At 35.4% G+C, this 14,948-nt stretch overlaps 1 protein-coding gene across 1 annotated transcript in view; it reads left to right on the forward strand.

Moving 5' to 3' along the window:
* Window positions 1–14,948, forward strand: part of CFAP44 (cilia and flagella associated protein 44) — a 128,555-nt gene that overhangs the window by 42,885 nt on the left and 70,722 nt on the right. Inside the window, exons 15-16 of the mRNA XM_061167209.1 lie at window positions 8,927–9,088; window positions 12,601–12,840. Of these exons, the coding sequence (XP_061023192.1) occupies window positions 8,927–9,088; window positions 12,601–12,840 (402 nt within the window). The remainder of the gene's footprint in view (window positions 1–8,926; window positions 9,089–12,600; window positions 12,841–14,948) is intronic.

Consider the following 14,948-nt stretch of genomic DNA (forward strand, 5'->3'; position numbering starts at 1 on the left):
TGGCTATTATGGTTCCAATCAGATGTGTTCTTGATTTAGTTTTGGTAAGCTCATTTCCCCCACTAGGGAACTTGTTTCTTGTTGTCTGTAATTTTCATAATATTCTTAATGTCACAAGATCTATAGAGATGTTTCCTTTTTATTTTTTTATATTGGTTATTTTTTCCTCTCCCTCTTGCTTAATCTTCCTAGAAGTTTGTCAGTATTTTCAAGGAACTTTTCACTATATTGACTTTATTTGTTTTTTGTTTCATTAAGTTATGTTCTTTTATTATGATCCTATACCTACTGTGGGCTTCCCTGGTAGCTCAGCTGATAAAGAATCTGCCCGCAATGTAGGAGACCCTGGTTTGATTCCTGGGCTGGGAAGATCTGCTGGAGACGGGATAGGCTACCCACTCCAGTATTCTTGGGCTTCCCTGGTGGCTCAGCTGGTGAAGAATCTGCCTGCAATGCAGGAGACATGGGTTTGATCCCCAAGTTGGGAAGATCCCCTGGAGAAAGGAATAGCTACCCACTCCAGTATTCTGGCCTGGAGAATTCCATGGACTATTCTATGGGGTTGGCAAGAGTCAGACACAGCTGAGCAACTTTCACTTTCATACCTACTGTATTAAGAGTTTATTTTCTAATTTCATGAGATGGATACTTACATTAGTTATTAATCTTAATATTCATCTTTATGTGCACCCTCACTTTGCAAGGATGATATCTGAGCTGTGAAATCCCCCTCCTCTTCGGTGTTCTCTCCTAGGGGCATGAGTCCTGACCTGATTGCTTCTCCTCCCTACCCAACTCCTTGTGGATCTCTTTTGTAGCTTTGGTTGCAGAAGACCTTTCTATTAGTTTCTAGTTTATTTTCAGTGAGAATTGATCCATATATAGGGATTTTTTTTGGTGTGTTTATAGCATGCGTTGAGCCCAGTGTTGTCCTACTCTGCATGTTGTTCTCTTTTAGAAATACTAATTTCTTAGGCAGTCAGTTCAGTGGCTCAGTCATGTCCAACTCTGAGACCCCATGGACTGTGGCATGCCAGGTTTCCCTGTCCATCACCAACTCCCAGAGCTTGCTCTTAATTTCTAAACACATGGAATTTTTACTTTTAAATTATTGATGAAGTGAATGAAGTGTTAGTCACTCAGTCGTGTCTGACTCTTTACAACCCCATGGACTGTAACTTACCAGGCTCCTTTGTCCATAGAATTCTCCAAGCAAGAATGCTGGAGTAGGTAGCCACTCCCTTCTCCAGGGGATCTTTCTCCAGGGATCGAACGTGGGTCTCCTGCATTGCAGGCAGATTCTTTGCCATCTGAGTTTAATTGCATTTTACTTTAGCTCTATTATTTTAATCTTTTGAATTGAGGCAAATTTTATAAATAGTCTTAATGTACTTGTAAATATTCTTCCTGTGCTTTATAAATATTCTTCATGTGATACTGTATGTAGCCTGTTCTCAAAGTTCTATGCAGTTTTTGCTTATGTCTATTAGCTCAGATTTTTAATTATATAGCTAAATTATCTATATCACTTTGATTTTTCTATTCGCTTGTTACTGAGAGACTTTTAAAAATCTTTATATTTTTCCCTTGTGGTTCTGTCCTTTGCTTTATATATTTTGAAGTCATGATATTAGTGAAAGTGAAAGTGTTAGTTGCTCAGTCCTGTCTGACTCTTTACAACTCCATGGATTGTAGCCTGCCAGGCTGCTCTGTCCATGGGATACTCCAGGCAAGAATACTGGACTGGGTTGTCATTCCTTTCTCCAGGGGATCTTCCCAACCCAGGGATTGAACCTGGGTCTTTGGTGTTGCAGGCAGATTCTTCACCATCTGAGCCAACAGGGAAGCCTATTAGGTATATAGAAATTTAACTCATCGATTTTCTAATAAATTAAACCTTTTATTATGAAGTAAATTTTTCATCTCTATTATTTGTTTTATGTGTGTCTTTTGTGAACAGCTGGATTTTAAAAATATCCAATCTGATCATCTTTGTCTTTTAGCTGAAGCACTTAATTAATTTATAAGCAATATAATTATATAATAGAAATTATATAATTTACTAAATTATATTACTTATAAATATATATAGTATAATTATTATATATTTTATATTATGATATTACATATTGATTATTATATTACAGATTATATTATTAATTATTGTATTATATATTATATTATTAAATTTATACATTATATAAATATTACATATGTATAATTATACAATTATATATCATATATATAATAGAAATATTATATATAATATTTAAATATATAGTATATATATATTATATATTATATTATATATTATAATAATATATAATATTATGTTATTTATATATTATATTTATTAAATATTTATATAGATATATTTATATATCATATAATATATGTAATATTTATATAATATTATATAATATATATGTGTTATCTACTATATATAAGATATATAATATAACATATAACACATATATATTATATATAAATTTTATATTATATATATTATATATATAATAATATATAAATATATAATAAGTGAAATATTATAGATAATATTATATTATGTTATAATTATATATTATGCATATTATATATTGTATATATTATAAATTATATTAATTTATATATAATTATACATATTATAAATAATATTTTATACATATTTATAATATTATAGTATAGTATACAATATATTATATATTTATAATGTAATGTATAATATATATTATATAATATATATAATATCTATACTTATATATAATTACATACATAATTATAATTATATATGTAATTATAACTCTAATTGTATGTAAATTATATAATTTTTTAATATAACTATATTACTTACCAATAAATATAATTATAATCATTATATATTATTATGTATATTATTATTTAATATATTATATATATTATACATGGTATATATTATTATTTTAATCATTATATAGAATATGTATTATTATATTGTATATATAATATTACAATATATATAATTTCATATATATAATATATAATAAATATATAATAACATGTAATAAATATAAAATACTATATATAATAATTATTATATTATATATATTATATGTATATATGTTATTGCACATATTATTATATATCATATATTATTATTATATATTATAAATTTTATTATAATATTTAATTTTATATATAATTATAATTCTATATAAATATATAGAATTTATATACTCTATATAATATAGAACATATAGAATATATAATATATATAGAATATTCTATATATAAAAATATATATAGAATATAATTTATATATAATATAAATATATAAAGTATATATACTATATATAATTAAATAATTATAATTATATATATTTATATAAATTTATATATTTACAATATACATTAAATATATAAAAATTATATATTATATATAATTATAATTATATGTAAATTATATTATTTCTATAAATTATCTAAATTTATAATTTGGATCAAATCTACCATCTTATTTTGTGCTTTATAACCCTTATTTTCTTGGTTTTTCTTTCCTTATTTGTCTTATTTTGGATTGTTTTTCCTTAAATAATCATTCTATTTTTCCTTTTACTTGTTTGGAAGTAATACATTTATATCTATTCTTTTAATGTATACTTTACACTTTAACATATGTCCCTAACTTATGAAAGTTTATTGTTGATTCTTTACCCAAGACAATGCAAACACCTTAGAAATCTTCTCTCTACCTTCCTTCTGGAATGGTATTCTATTGCTGTGTATTTTAAAAATAATCTTTTAAGATATATACATATATATGTATAAATTTTTTACAATTGATGTATTGTTGATTTTACAACATGAGTTTCTAGTGTACAGCACAGTGATTCAGTTATTTTTTTTCAGTTTCTTTTCCATTATAATTTACTGCAAGATAATACATTTTGTGGTGCCATAACAGTAGGACCTTGTTGTTTATCTATTTTATACACAGTAGTTTGTATCTGGTAATCCTAAACTCCTGATTTATTTCTCTCTTCCCCCTTTGGTAACCATAAGTTTGTTTTCTATGTCTGTGAGTCTGTTTCTGATTTGTAAATTAGTTCATTTGTATATATTTTTTTAGATTCTGCACATAAGCAGTATCATATGATATTTGTTTGACTTACTTCACTTATTATGATGATCTCTAGATCCATCTATGTTGCTGCAAGTGGCATTATTTCATTCTTTTTAATGGCTGAGTAATATTCCATTGTATATATATCACATCTTCTTTAGCCATCCCTCTGTTGATGGACATTTAGGTTGCTTCCATGTCTTGGCTATTGTAAATAGTGCTGCTATGACTATTAGGGTGCATGTATCTTTTTGAATTGGAATTTTCTCCAGATATATGCACAGGTGTGGAATTACTGGATCATACAGTAACTCTGTTTTTAATTTTTTAAGGAATACCTATATTATTCTCCATAGTGGCTGCACCAATCCACATCCCCAGCAATAGTGTATGAGGATTTGATTTTTAAGACTTGTATTTTTTAAATCTCACAAGATATATTCAGTTAACCGTTGCTAAGAATTACCCACGTATTGACCACTTTCTTTGCTATTTATTCCTTCTTGCATTTGGGAAATTTTCCTCTTATTTGCAGGTTTGCTGTTTGCAGGCTCTCTAACTTTTTCTGGAAGTTTTTCTTACAGTATTAAAGGGTATTTTTGTTGGCATTGAATCCTAGATAGCAGTAATTTTCTTTCAGCTCACTCAAGATGCCATTCCACTGCTTTCTAACTTCAGTTACTTCTACTACCTGTTGGTGTGATTGTCACTCTTTTGAAAGTAATTTGTCCTTTTTTGGCAGTATTTTGGATTTTCTGATTTTAGTGTTCTGCAATTTTGTTTTGATGTATATAGGTGCTTGAATCCATGGGTTTGTAACTTGTATCAATTCTGGGGGAAAAATTGAATCAATTTGTCTTGAAATAATTGCTTTTGTTTTTTTCCCTTTCAGATGTGATCAAGTATGTTAGAATTTCTCAATCTTATTCTCTAAATGTCTTGCCCTATCTTCTGTATCTTCTAACTTAAAAAAAACTAAGTTGTATTTCATAGATTTCTTCTCATCTGTTTTCTACTGACTAGTTATCTCTTCAGTTATTAGTGTTAAAGTCACCCTTCACCATACTAATTTCAACTTTTGTATTTTTAGCTCTTGAAGTTTTGATTATTTCTTTGTATCTGTTTTGTTAGTTTTAATAGATAAAACTGTTTCCTGCAGATATTTTAAGATTTTCTCTTGTAACTTTAAACATGGTAGGCATAATTATTTTTTGGGCTATGTCTGATCATTTCAACATCTGAAATCTTAATGGATTTTTAAAATTTTGTTGACTCTCTCTCCTGATGTTTTATTTCTAATATGTCTGGTTATTTTATTTTAATGAATATGGATTTACCATATCTTCACTGAAAGGATAAATGAATACCCTTTTCCTTTCTTGAAAAAATTCTATTCTGAGGAGAAAAGTGTGAAAGGATACACATCAACTTCTCAGCATTCATTATACCTGTTCGGGGTGAGGGAGAGAAGTGTAGTGGTTAACTTTGATTTCATTTGTGGCAATATATATATTACTATTCTGATTTGACTCATGAAACACAGCTGCTCTGAGGCTCACCTTCTCTCTTTTTATAGTGCTGTTATCTTCTGACCACCTGGTCACGTCTTCCCCTTTTAAAAATTTTAAGACTGTGGTTATCTTTCTCTTCATCCAAAGTATAAACAGTTATCCTGAATGATATTAACACCATGTGCCTAGTTGATCAAGTTGCTTCAGTCTCTTGACCTTTTCATTTCACATGACCCTTACAGTTTATCCACACACTCAGAGCCACCCACTGGGCACTATGACCACCTGTTGATTAATTTACTAGAGCTTTCATAACAAAATAGCCACAGTCTGTGTGGCTTAAAGAGCAGAAATTGATTTTCTCACAGTTGTTTAGGCTAGAAGTTTAAGATCAAGGTGCTAACAGTTTAGATTTCTTCTGAGGCCTCTCTCCTTGGCTTGCACATGGCCACCCTCTCATTGTGTCCTCACATGGTTGTCCCCCTGTATCCTAATCTCCCCTTCTTATAAGGACACTGGTCCTACTAGATTGGGGCCCTCTCTATAGACCCTGTCTCCAAATACAGTCACATTCTGTATATGAATTTGTGGGGACACAATTTCAACTACAAAATCTTATAAAAACTCAGCTTTAAAAGTCAACAGTTCAGATAAGATGGTTGGATGGCATCACCGGTACAGTGGACATGAGTTTGAGCAAGCTCTGGAAGATGGTGAAGAACAGGGAAACCCGGCATTCTGCAGTCCATGGCGTTGCAAAGAGTCAGACACAACTGAGTGACTGAACAGTGAACAATTCAGATAGCTCACATTCTGACCTCAGCCTCTCTCTTGTTCAACCTGTTCACTTGGCTACTTCTGCTCCACTTGTTCTCTGACGGCACCTCTTATTCCTTCACCATTTGTTTTCTCTCACCTATTAGTCCATTCTTATCTTAAAGTGAAGTCACTCAGTTGTGTCCGACTCTTTGCGACCCCATGGACTGTAGCTCACCAGGTTCCTCCATCCATGGGATTTTCCAGACAAGAGTACTGGAGTGGGTTGCCATTTCCTTCTCCAGAGGATCATCCCTACCCAGGGATCAAACCTGGGTCTCCCGCATTACAGGCAGATGCTTTACCGTCTGAGCCATCAGGGAAGTCTTTAGTTAAGACTCTTAAGTTCCTCCTATATCTGGCTTAAATGTCATGATTCTTTCTATCAATAAGGTTCAGTAACACTCTTCCAATGCCTTGAGCTCCTTTCTCTTTTTTTCATACATTTCTGGCAAAAACCCATCCCTGACTGTACCCAGTTGATCTATATTTGCCTACAGTGATTACCAAGGGCAGTTAGAGATAGTCATGCAATAGGAAAGATTAGCTTCTTCATGATTTACTGACTCAAATGGCCTCAACACAATTCATAGTAGGGCTTAGCGATTCTATGATGTTGTTCTTATCAACTCTCTTTCACCCACAATGATCATTTAAAAACCCCTCCTCTCCTCAAAGCTTCAAGTCTCCCACTTGCTCACTCACTCTCATTCTCAGCATCACTTATTTCACAGAACAAGTAGGCCACCTATGCCAGGAACTCCTTCACCTTCCCACTACCAAATGTAAAATCCTATTACTTCTGCAGGTACCTGTTCCTCTTCCCTTTTTATTTTTCTTACAGTAGAGGTGCTATGTGCCTTCCTGCTTGAGGTCAATTCCCCCTTGTGACCTTGGGAATCTACTCTCACTGTTTTCAACATTTCACACTGTTTTCTCTTTTCTGTCATATAAATTTAACCCCACCTGTTTAATGAATTATTTCCATTAATATTGAAATATATTCAAGCCCTCTTACTTATTCAGAAAAAATTCCTTGTCCTCATGTTCTCTTCTAGTCACTGCCCCATCCTTCTCCTTCCATTTTTCTCCTGGGGGTTGGTTATTCCCATGAACTGCATTTCCTTACATCCTAATTCGTCCTTCACATGCTCTTACAAGTTTGTTGTCTCATAATCCCACCTGGTTAACACTTTGCAGAGATACCAGTCGTATCCATTTAACAATTTTAGTTCTTATCTTTCTTGCCCTCTTAGCCTCAGTTGACCTTGTTGACCCTCATTTCCTCTTTGAAATACCATTTCCCTTCGACTTTTTGGGACATTATTCTCTCCTGGTTTCTTCTCCAATGTCATGTCACTCCTTCTCAGCCTTCTTCATTCAGGCATTGAGTGTTGCTTCTCCTAGGCTCTGTCCCAATCTCTCCTCTCACTTCTGTTCTCTTGACCTTAGTGATACCACCAAGGCCACAACTTTCTTAAAAGCCCATATGTGCCACAGGATATTTGCACATGGTGTATTCTTTACATAGCATATTCCCTCAAGCCCTCCCCCAAGTTATTATGGAAATAATCTTCTACTCATCCTTCACATCGACACTTAGGTACCACCTTCTTAGGAAACCTTTTACAACCTCCTTGTGGTACCTCTGCAACACTGGTTGCAGTTATAATTTACATTTATTTATATGATTTGTTAAATGACAAGCTTTCCCATTGGAGGTAAGCTCCATAATGGCAGAGACAATTCCTATTTTTCTTATTATAATTTTACCTCTAGCACTTTACAAAATTCTGAGTACATAGTAGGTACATAATAGAGAAGTATAGAATAAAATAACTGAATGAATAAACATTTTGAATAATGCATCTATGGAGTATCAAGATGGGAATTTCCCACAGTGGTTAAATACATGATTTTGAAACTCAGGAGAGAGGTCTGGACTAGAGTGATGAATTTGGAGTCTAATTGCTTGTGAGTGGTAATGAAGCCATGATGGCTACAAGATTTCTCAGGGAATGTTTATGGAGAGAAAGGGAAAAAGGGGAGAGAACAAGAATCTAGGGGCATTCACATTAAATGAATTCAAGCAGAGGATGATTCATCAAAGGAGGCAGAGGTTGTATATGCTGTCTACATACTGCAGATTTTCCTTGGAAGTACTAATTTTAATATTCTGCCCTTTCAGCTGACATATTTCACAACTTAATTTTTGGCTCAGAAAAGAGGGCATCTATAAAGGAAACAAATATAAATCTAATTTTAACACTTGGTTTATTAATTAATAATAATATAACTGTATTTATGTGTATAGTGATTGGTAAGATTGACTTAGTTCCTTACTGTGGTTATTGCTGGTAATAAGTATCTTTTTAAAATGGCTAGTATACATAGCAATTATAGGCTTTATAATTTTAAAATTATAGTTTAAAATATTTTCAAACTATGCTTCTAAAACCTTGCCTAAATGTAAATGATATGTTTAATCATTTTTTTTTAGCCTGAAAGTACTTTACTGATTATTTGTGAGGATGGCTATGTTCTTGAAGCTCCATTTCCAGCTATAAAGGAGGAAGAAGAGGACCATGATGTAGTTTCCTATGAAATCAAAGACATGTGTTTAAAATATTTCCATTTCACAAGTGTCAAATCTAAGATTCTGGTATGAAATATCCTTGAAGCATTGTCTTCTAATTATTTTCTTTCTTATGATATAAAACAGCTCATGTTAAGTGCTAGGAAAATATGAAGAAGAAGGTACAAACTTTTACTTTAAGGAGCTTATCTGGTAGAAAGCAGCTAACTGTATTAGAAGGAGGTAATGAATAGATATTAAAATCACAGTGCAAAGAAAAGAATTTTAGGGGCATGCAGAGGAAAGAATATATGGTTGTGATGGAAGGATGAGAGGAGGTCAAGGATGACTTCATTGAGCAGACATTTAGTATTTAAAGAAAGGGAAGGATTTTGAGAGGTTAAAAATGGGAAAGCAATAAAAACTTGGAGAACATCCTGAGGGAAGGCAGAATTGCAAGGGTTTTGTTGTTTCAAGAGATGAAGACTGGGCCATGAAACAGAGGGACGCAGTTTGTAGAGGAGTTTGATAGGAGTCTGTGATCACCACAAAGGACCCCCTAAATTCTAGCCAAGATGATTTATTCCTTAGGCCACTGGAATAAATTGTGACAGGTTTTTTATTGTATTTTTTAATTTAATTTTTAATTGGAGGATAATTACAATATTGTGATGGTTTCTCCTATATGTCAGCTATAGGTATGCATATGTCCCCTCCCTCTTGGACATCCCTCCCACCTCTCTCCCCATCCCACCTCTCTAGGTTGTCACAGAGCATGGGCACTGGCTGTCTATTTTACATAGATATAAAGGACAGACCAAGGGATACCAAGGGAACATTTCATGCAAAGATTGGCCCGATAAAGGACAGAAATGGTATGGAACTGACAGAGGCAGAAGATATTAAGAAGAGGTGGCAAGAATACACAGAAGAACTGTACAAAAAAGATCTTCATGACTCAGTTAATCACAATGGTGTGATAATTCACCTAGAGTCAAACATCCCGGAATGTGAAGTCAAGTGGGCCTTAGGAAGCATCACTACAAACAAAGCTGGTGGAGGTGATGGAATTCCAGTTGAGCTATTTCAAATCCTAGAAGATGATGCTGTCAAAGTGCTGCACTCAATATGTCAGCAAATTTGGAAAACTCAGCAATGGCCACGGGACTGGAAAAGGTCAGTTTTCATCCCAATCCCAAAGAAAGGCAATGTCAAAGAATATTCAAATGACCGCACAATTGCACTCATCTCACATGCTAGTAAAGTAATGCTCAAAATTCTACAAGCCAGGCTTTAACAATACATGAACCATGAATTTCCAGATGTTCAAACTGATTTTAGAAAAGGCAGAGGAACCAGATCAAATTGCCAACATCTGCTGGATCATCAAAAAAGCAAGAGAGTTCCAGAAAAACATCTATTTCTGCTTTATTGACAATGCCAAAGCCTTTGACTGTGGATCACAATAAATTGTGGAAAATTCTGAAAGAGATGGGAATACCAGACCACCTGACCTGCCTCTTGAGAAACCTGTCTGCAGGTCAGGAAGCAACAGTTAGAACTGGACATGGAACAATAGACTGGTTCCAAATAGGAAAAGGAGTACGTCAAGGCTGTATACTGTCACCCTGCTTATTTAACTTATATGCAGAGTATATTACGAGAAACGCTGGGCTGGAAGAGGCACAAGCTGGAATCAAGATTGCCGGGAGAAATATCAATAACCTCAGATATGCAGATGACAACACCCTTATGGCAGAAAATGAAGAAGAACTAAAGAGCCTCTTGATGAAAGTGAAAGAAGAGAGTGAAAAAGTTGGCTTAAAGCTCAACATTCAGGAAATGAAGATCATGGCATCCAGTCCCATCACTTCATGGCAAATAGATGGGGAAACAGTGGCTGACTTTGTTTTTCTGGGCTCCAAAATCACTGCAGATGGTGATTGCAGCCATGAAATTAACAGATGCTTACTCCTTGGAAGGAAAGTTGTGACCAACCTAGATAGCATATTAAAAAGCAGAGACATTACTTTGCCAACAAAAGTCCGTCTAGTCAAGGCTATGGTTTTTCCAGTGGTCATGTATGGATGTGAGAGTTGGACTATAAAGAAAGCTGAGTGCCGAAGAATTGATGCTTTTGAACTGTGGTGTTGGAGAAGACTCTTGAGAGTCCCTTGGACTGCAAGGATCCAAGAACCAGTCCATCCTAAAGGAGATCAGTCCTGGGTGTTCATTAGAAGGTCATTGAAGCTGAAACTCCAATACTTTGGCCACCTGATGTGAAGAGCTGACTCATTTGAAGAGACCCTGATGCTAGGAAAAATTGAGGGCAGGAGAAGAAGGGGACAACAGAGGATGAGATGGTTGGATGGCATCACCGACTCAATGGGCATGAGTTTAGGTAGGCTCCAGGAGTTGGTGTTGGACAGGGAGGCCTGGCATGCTACAGCTCATGGGGTTGCAAGACAGACACAACTGAGTGACTGAACTGAACTGAATTGAAAGGACAGACTTTTGGACACAGTGGGGAAAGGAGAGGGTGGGATGATTCGAGAGAGTAGCATTGAAACATATATATTGTCAGTTTTTGAGGAGGGGATTGATATGATGGGTCATATAAATTTGGAAGTTAATTCTACAGGGTAAACAATAAAAAGGTGAAAGATGGGCGGTCAGGATGCTAGTGTTAGGGGGCTTTTGCAATAGTTAGTTGATAGAGGCTAAGGATATAAATCACTTTACCACCAAAGATAAATCACCTTCTTTCATGGACTATTTCAATCCACAGAATTCATGGATTGACAATGATAGGCTCTGAGAAAAATTTTACTTAGCTTCTCTCTTAGGAAAAAAAAAGCAAAATAATTTCTATAAAACCGGGATCAAATTCATGTTGATGTATGACAGAAATCAAACCAATATTATAAACCAATTATCAATCAATCAAAAATAAATACTAAAAAGAAAACAAAAAACCAAGATCAGTGGGAGTTATGCAGAAAGTCATTCCAATGATTTGAAAATTTTAATGATAAAGATATATTCCCAAATTGATAATAATTAAAAATAAATTTTATCTTTAAATTATGAAAGTATGTAACACATTTGCAGGAGACTTGGAAAATACAAAACAAAGTTACATATAGTTCTACCATGTATTACAATTATTTTTTTAAATAAGAGTTTTAGTTGGAGTGTCAACATCAAACTCTCAAAAATTAATAGAATGAATATATAGAGAAGTAGAAGGATACAGTAGACCCGGAAAGCACTGTGAACTGATTCAACATAATTAAGATTTATACAATTTTCACAGAGTAGTAGGATACAAATTCTGTTCAAGTTCCCATAGACTATAAACTAGCAGACTCTGGAACATATCCAGGGACACAAAACAAGGTACAAAAATTTCATGGTCTAAAGGTATTGAAATCATACAAAGTCTGTTCTCTTACCAAATTGATAATAATTTTTAAATGACATTTGTTGTATTAGAGCTATGAATTTTCCTAGGGCTCTATCTTCTATTTTCTTTTATTATAGTGTGGATGAATGAATTACAGTTTTTTTCTTAAATCCCATCATATCTTTTGCTAAAGAGATTAATAGAAATTGAAAGGAGAAAGAAACAAAAGGAGCTGAAGGAGAAGGAAAAGCAAGAAAGAAGGAAAAGGCTAGAAACAGAGATGGGCGAAGATGTGGATAAGGAACTCCAGGGAGAAGAGGAGGAGGAGGAGGAGGAAGAAGAAGAGCCCTTACCTGAAATCTTTGTTCCTTCAACGGCCTGTCACATCCTCTGTGGATTTTACTCTGAGCCAGGAAAGTTCTGGATTTCTTTGGTGAGTAATAATGTAATAAATTTTTATCTCAGTCCTAATCCAATATATGTGTTATTTTCTATCACATTCTTAATTGCTAAGACTCTGTGCTAAGACTTCAGTTATTATCTACTATTGAAGGCTTGGATTTTGACAAATGAATGTGTTAGTTTTTATATCATCTTAAAATCTTTTATATGTCTGTCTACTATATCTTTTATCTATGACAATCACACATGTCTCAGAAGGTCAAAGGGAAGAAGAATCAAAGATAGAAGGGCAAAGGGCTAAGAGGTTTTCCAAGTGAGTCTGTCATTTTAAAATTTTGAGAATGATAGCAGCACAATCCACTGGACTTGCTTACCTTTCATTACCTACAACTATGCTATGTAGCCACATGGAAATCTGGGTAAATGGCTGTTTTTATTAATAGATGATCACAGTGCCACTGTCAAAGAAATTGGTACTTGGCTAATAAGGAAGCACAGAAAAATGGGAGACAGGTACCTGGGAATGTTACCATAGTGTGACAATTACATCTCCTAAATACATATTTTCTACTCTAATAAAATATTTTATTGATCTATTGCAAAGCAAGATTTCCTTCACTATATAATAAATTTGTCATAAATTCACATAGAAATATATGTGAAAGGGGGTGGTCCTAAGATGGTGGAGGAATAGGACGGGGAGATCACTTTCTCCCCCACAAATTCATCAAAAGAACCTTTGAACACTGAGCAAGTTCCACAAAACAACTTCTGAATGCTGGCAGAGGACATCAGGCACCCAGAAGGGCAGCCCATTGTCTTCAAAAGGAGGTAGGACAAAATATAAAAGATAAAAAGAGAGACAAAAGATGGGATGGAGATCCATCCCAGGAAGGGAGTCTTAAAAAAGAGAGAAGATTCCAAACACCAGGAAACGCTCTCACCGGTGGGTCTGTGGCAAGCCTTGGAATCTCAGAGGGCAACATAACCAGTAGTAAGAATAAATAAATAATTAAAACCCACAGATTATGTGCCTAATGGCAATTCCCAGCGGAGAAGCAGCACAGACGCTCACATCCACCACTAGCAAGCAGGGGCTGGACAGGGAGGCACGGGCTGCATTGCTTGGGGTAAGGACCGGGCCTGAATGGCCCGAGGGCAATCTGAGGGAACTAACTTAAGGTAGCAACCCAGACTGTGGGATGGCTATCCCGTGAAAAGCCCTAACCTAAGAAACTGCCAGGCCTGCTCACAGAACAAAGGACTGAGTAGAGTTAGCCAGCTGTGGACCAGCCCATCCCCTGCCGGAGACAGGCAGGCGAGGGCAGTTAGAGCTGGAAGGGGGCAATCGAGGCCCCAGAGAGGCATCCTCTACCAAACTGCAAGCAGGCTTTGTTGCTGACCAAGACTTTTTGGGATTTTGGGCAGTTGACATCTGCCGGGAGGGTCGCAGCCAGAGATCAGCTCCCCAGAAGAGACACATGGCACACCTGAGAAGGCACACCCATTGTACACCCAGAAAACCGAGCTGCTGGGATGGGGAGGCGATAAGATGCACCGCCCACCTGGGGGTGACTGTGCTTGCCAAGCACCTGGTCACCTGAGCTGCTCAGATCTGGGAAGGGCACAAAACGCAAGTCCAACCAAGTTTGTGCCTTTGTTGAGTACCTGAGAACCTGAACCTGAGTGGCTTAGAACTGGAAAGTGCACGCAATCCAGGGCCGCCTCAGACAATTCCCAGCAGAGCAACCTAGAGCCTGAGAAGTGTAGACCATGAAAGCACACACGCCGTGAGCAGGGGCAAACCCAGTGCAGCTGAAACACTGAGAGCACTCCCCACACACGCCAGTGATATTTGTTTGCAGTGCTCCTCCCTCTCCACAGCAGACTGAACAAGTGAGCCTAAAAAAGTGACTACCACTGTCCCCTTGTGTCAGGGTGGAAATTAGACACTGAAGAGACCAGCAAACAGAAGAAGCTAAAATAAACAGAACTGCTTTGGAAGTGACAGGTGCAATAGAGTAAAACCCTGTAGTTAGCTCCGACTACATAGGAAGGGCCTATAGATCTTGAGAAGTATAAGCTGGATCAAGGAACTATCTGAAAATGAACTGATCCCACACTGTCCACAACAGCTCC

The sequence above is a fragment of the Dama dama genome, chromosome 19, assembly GCF_033118175.1.
Source record: "Dama dama isolate Ldn47 chromosome 19, ASM3311817v1, whole genome shotgun sequence".
NCBI lineage: Eukaryota > Metazoa > Chordata > Mammalia > Artiodactyla > Cervidae > Dama > Dama dama.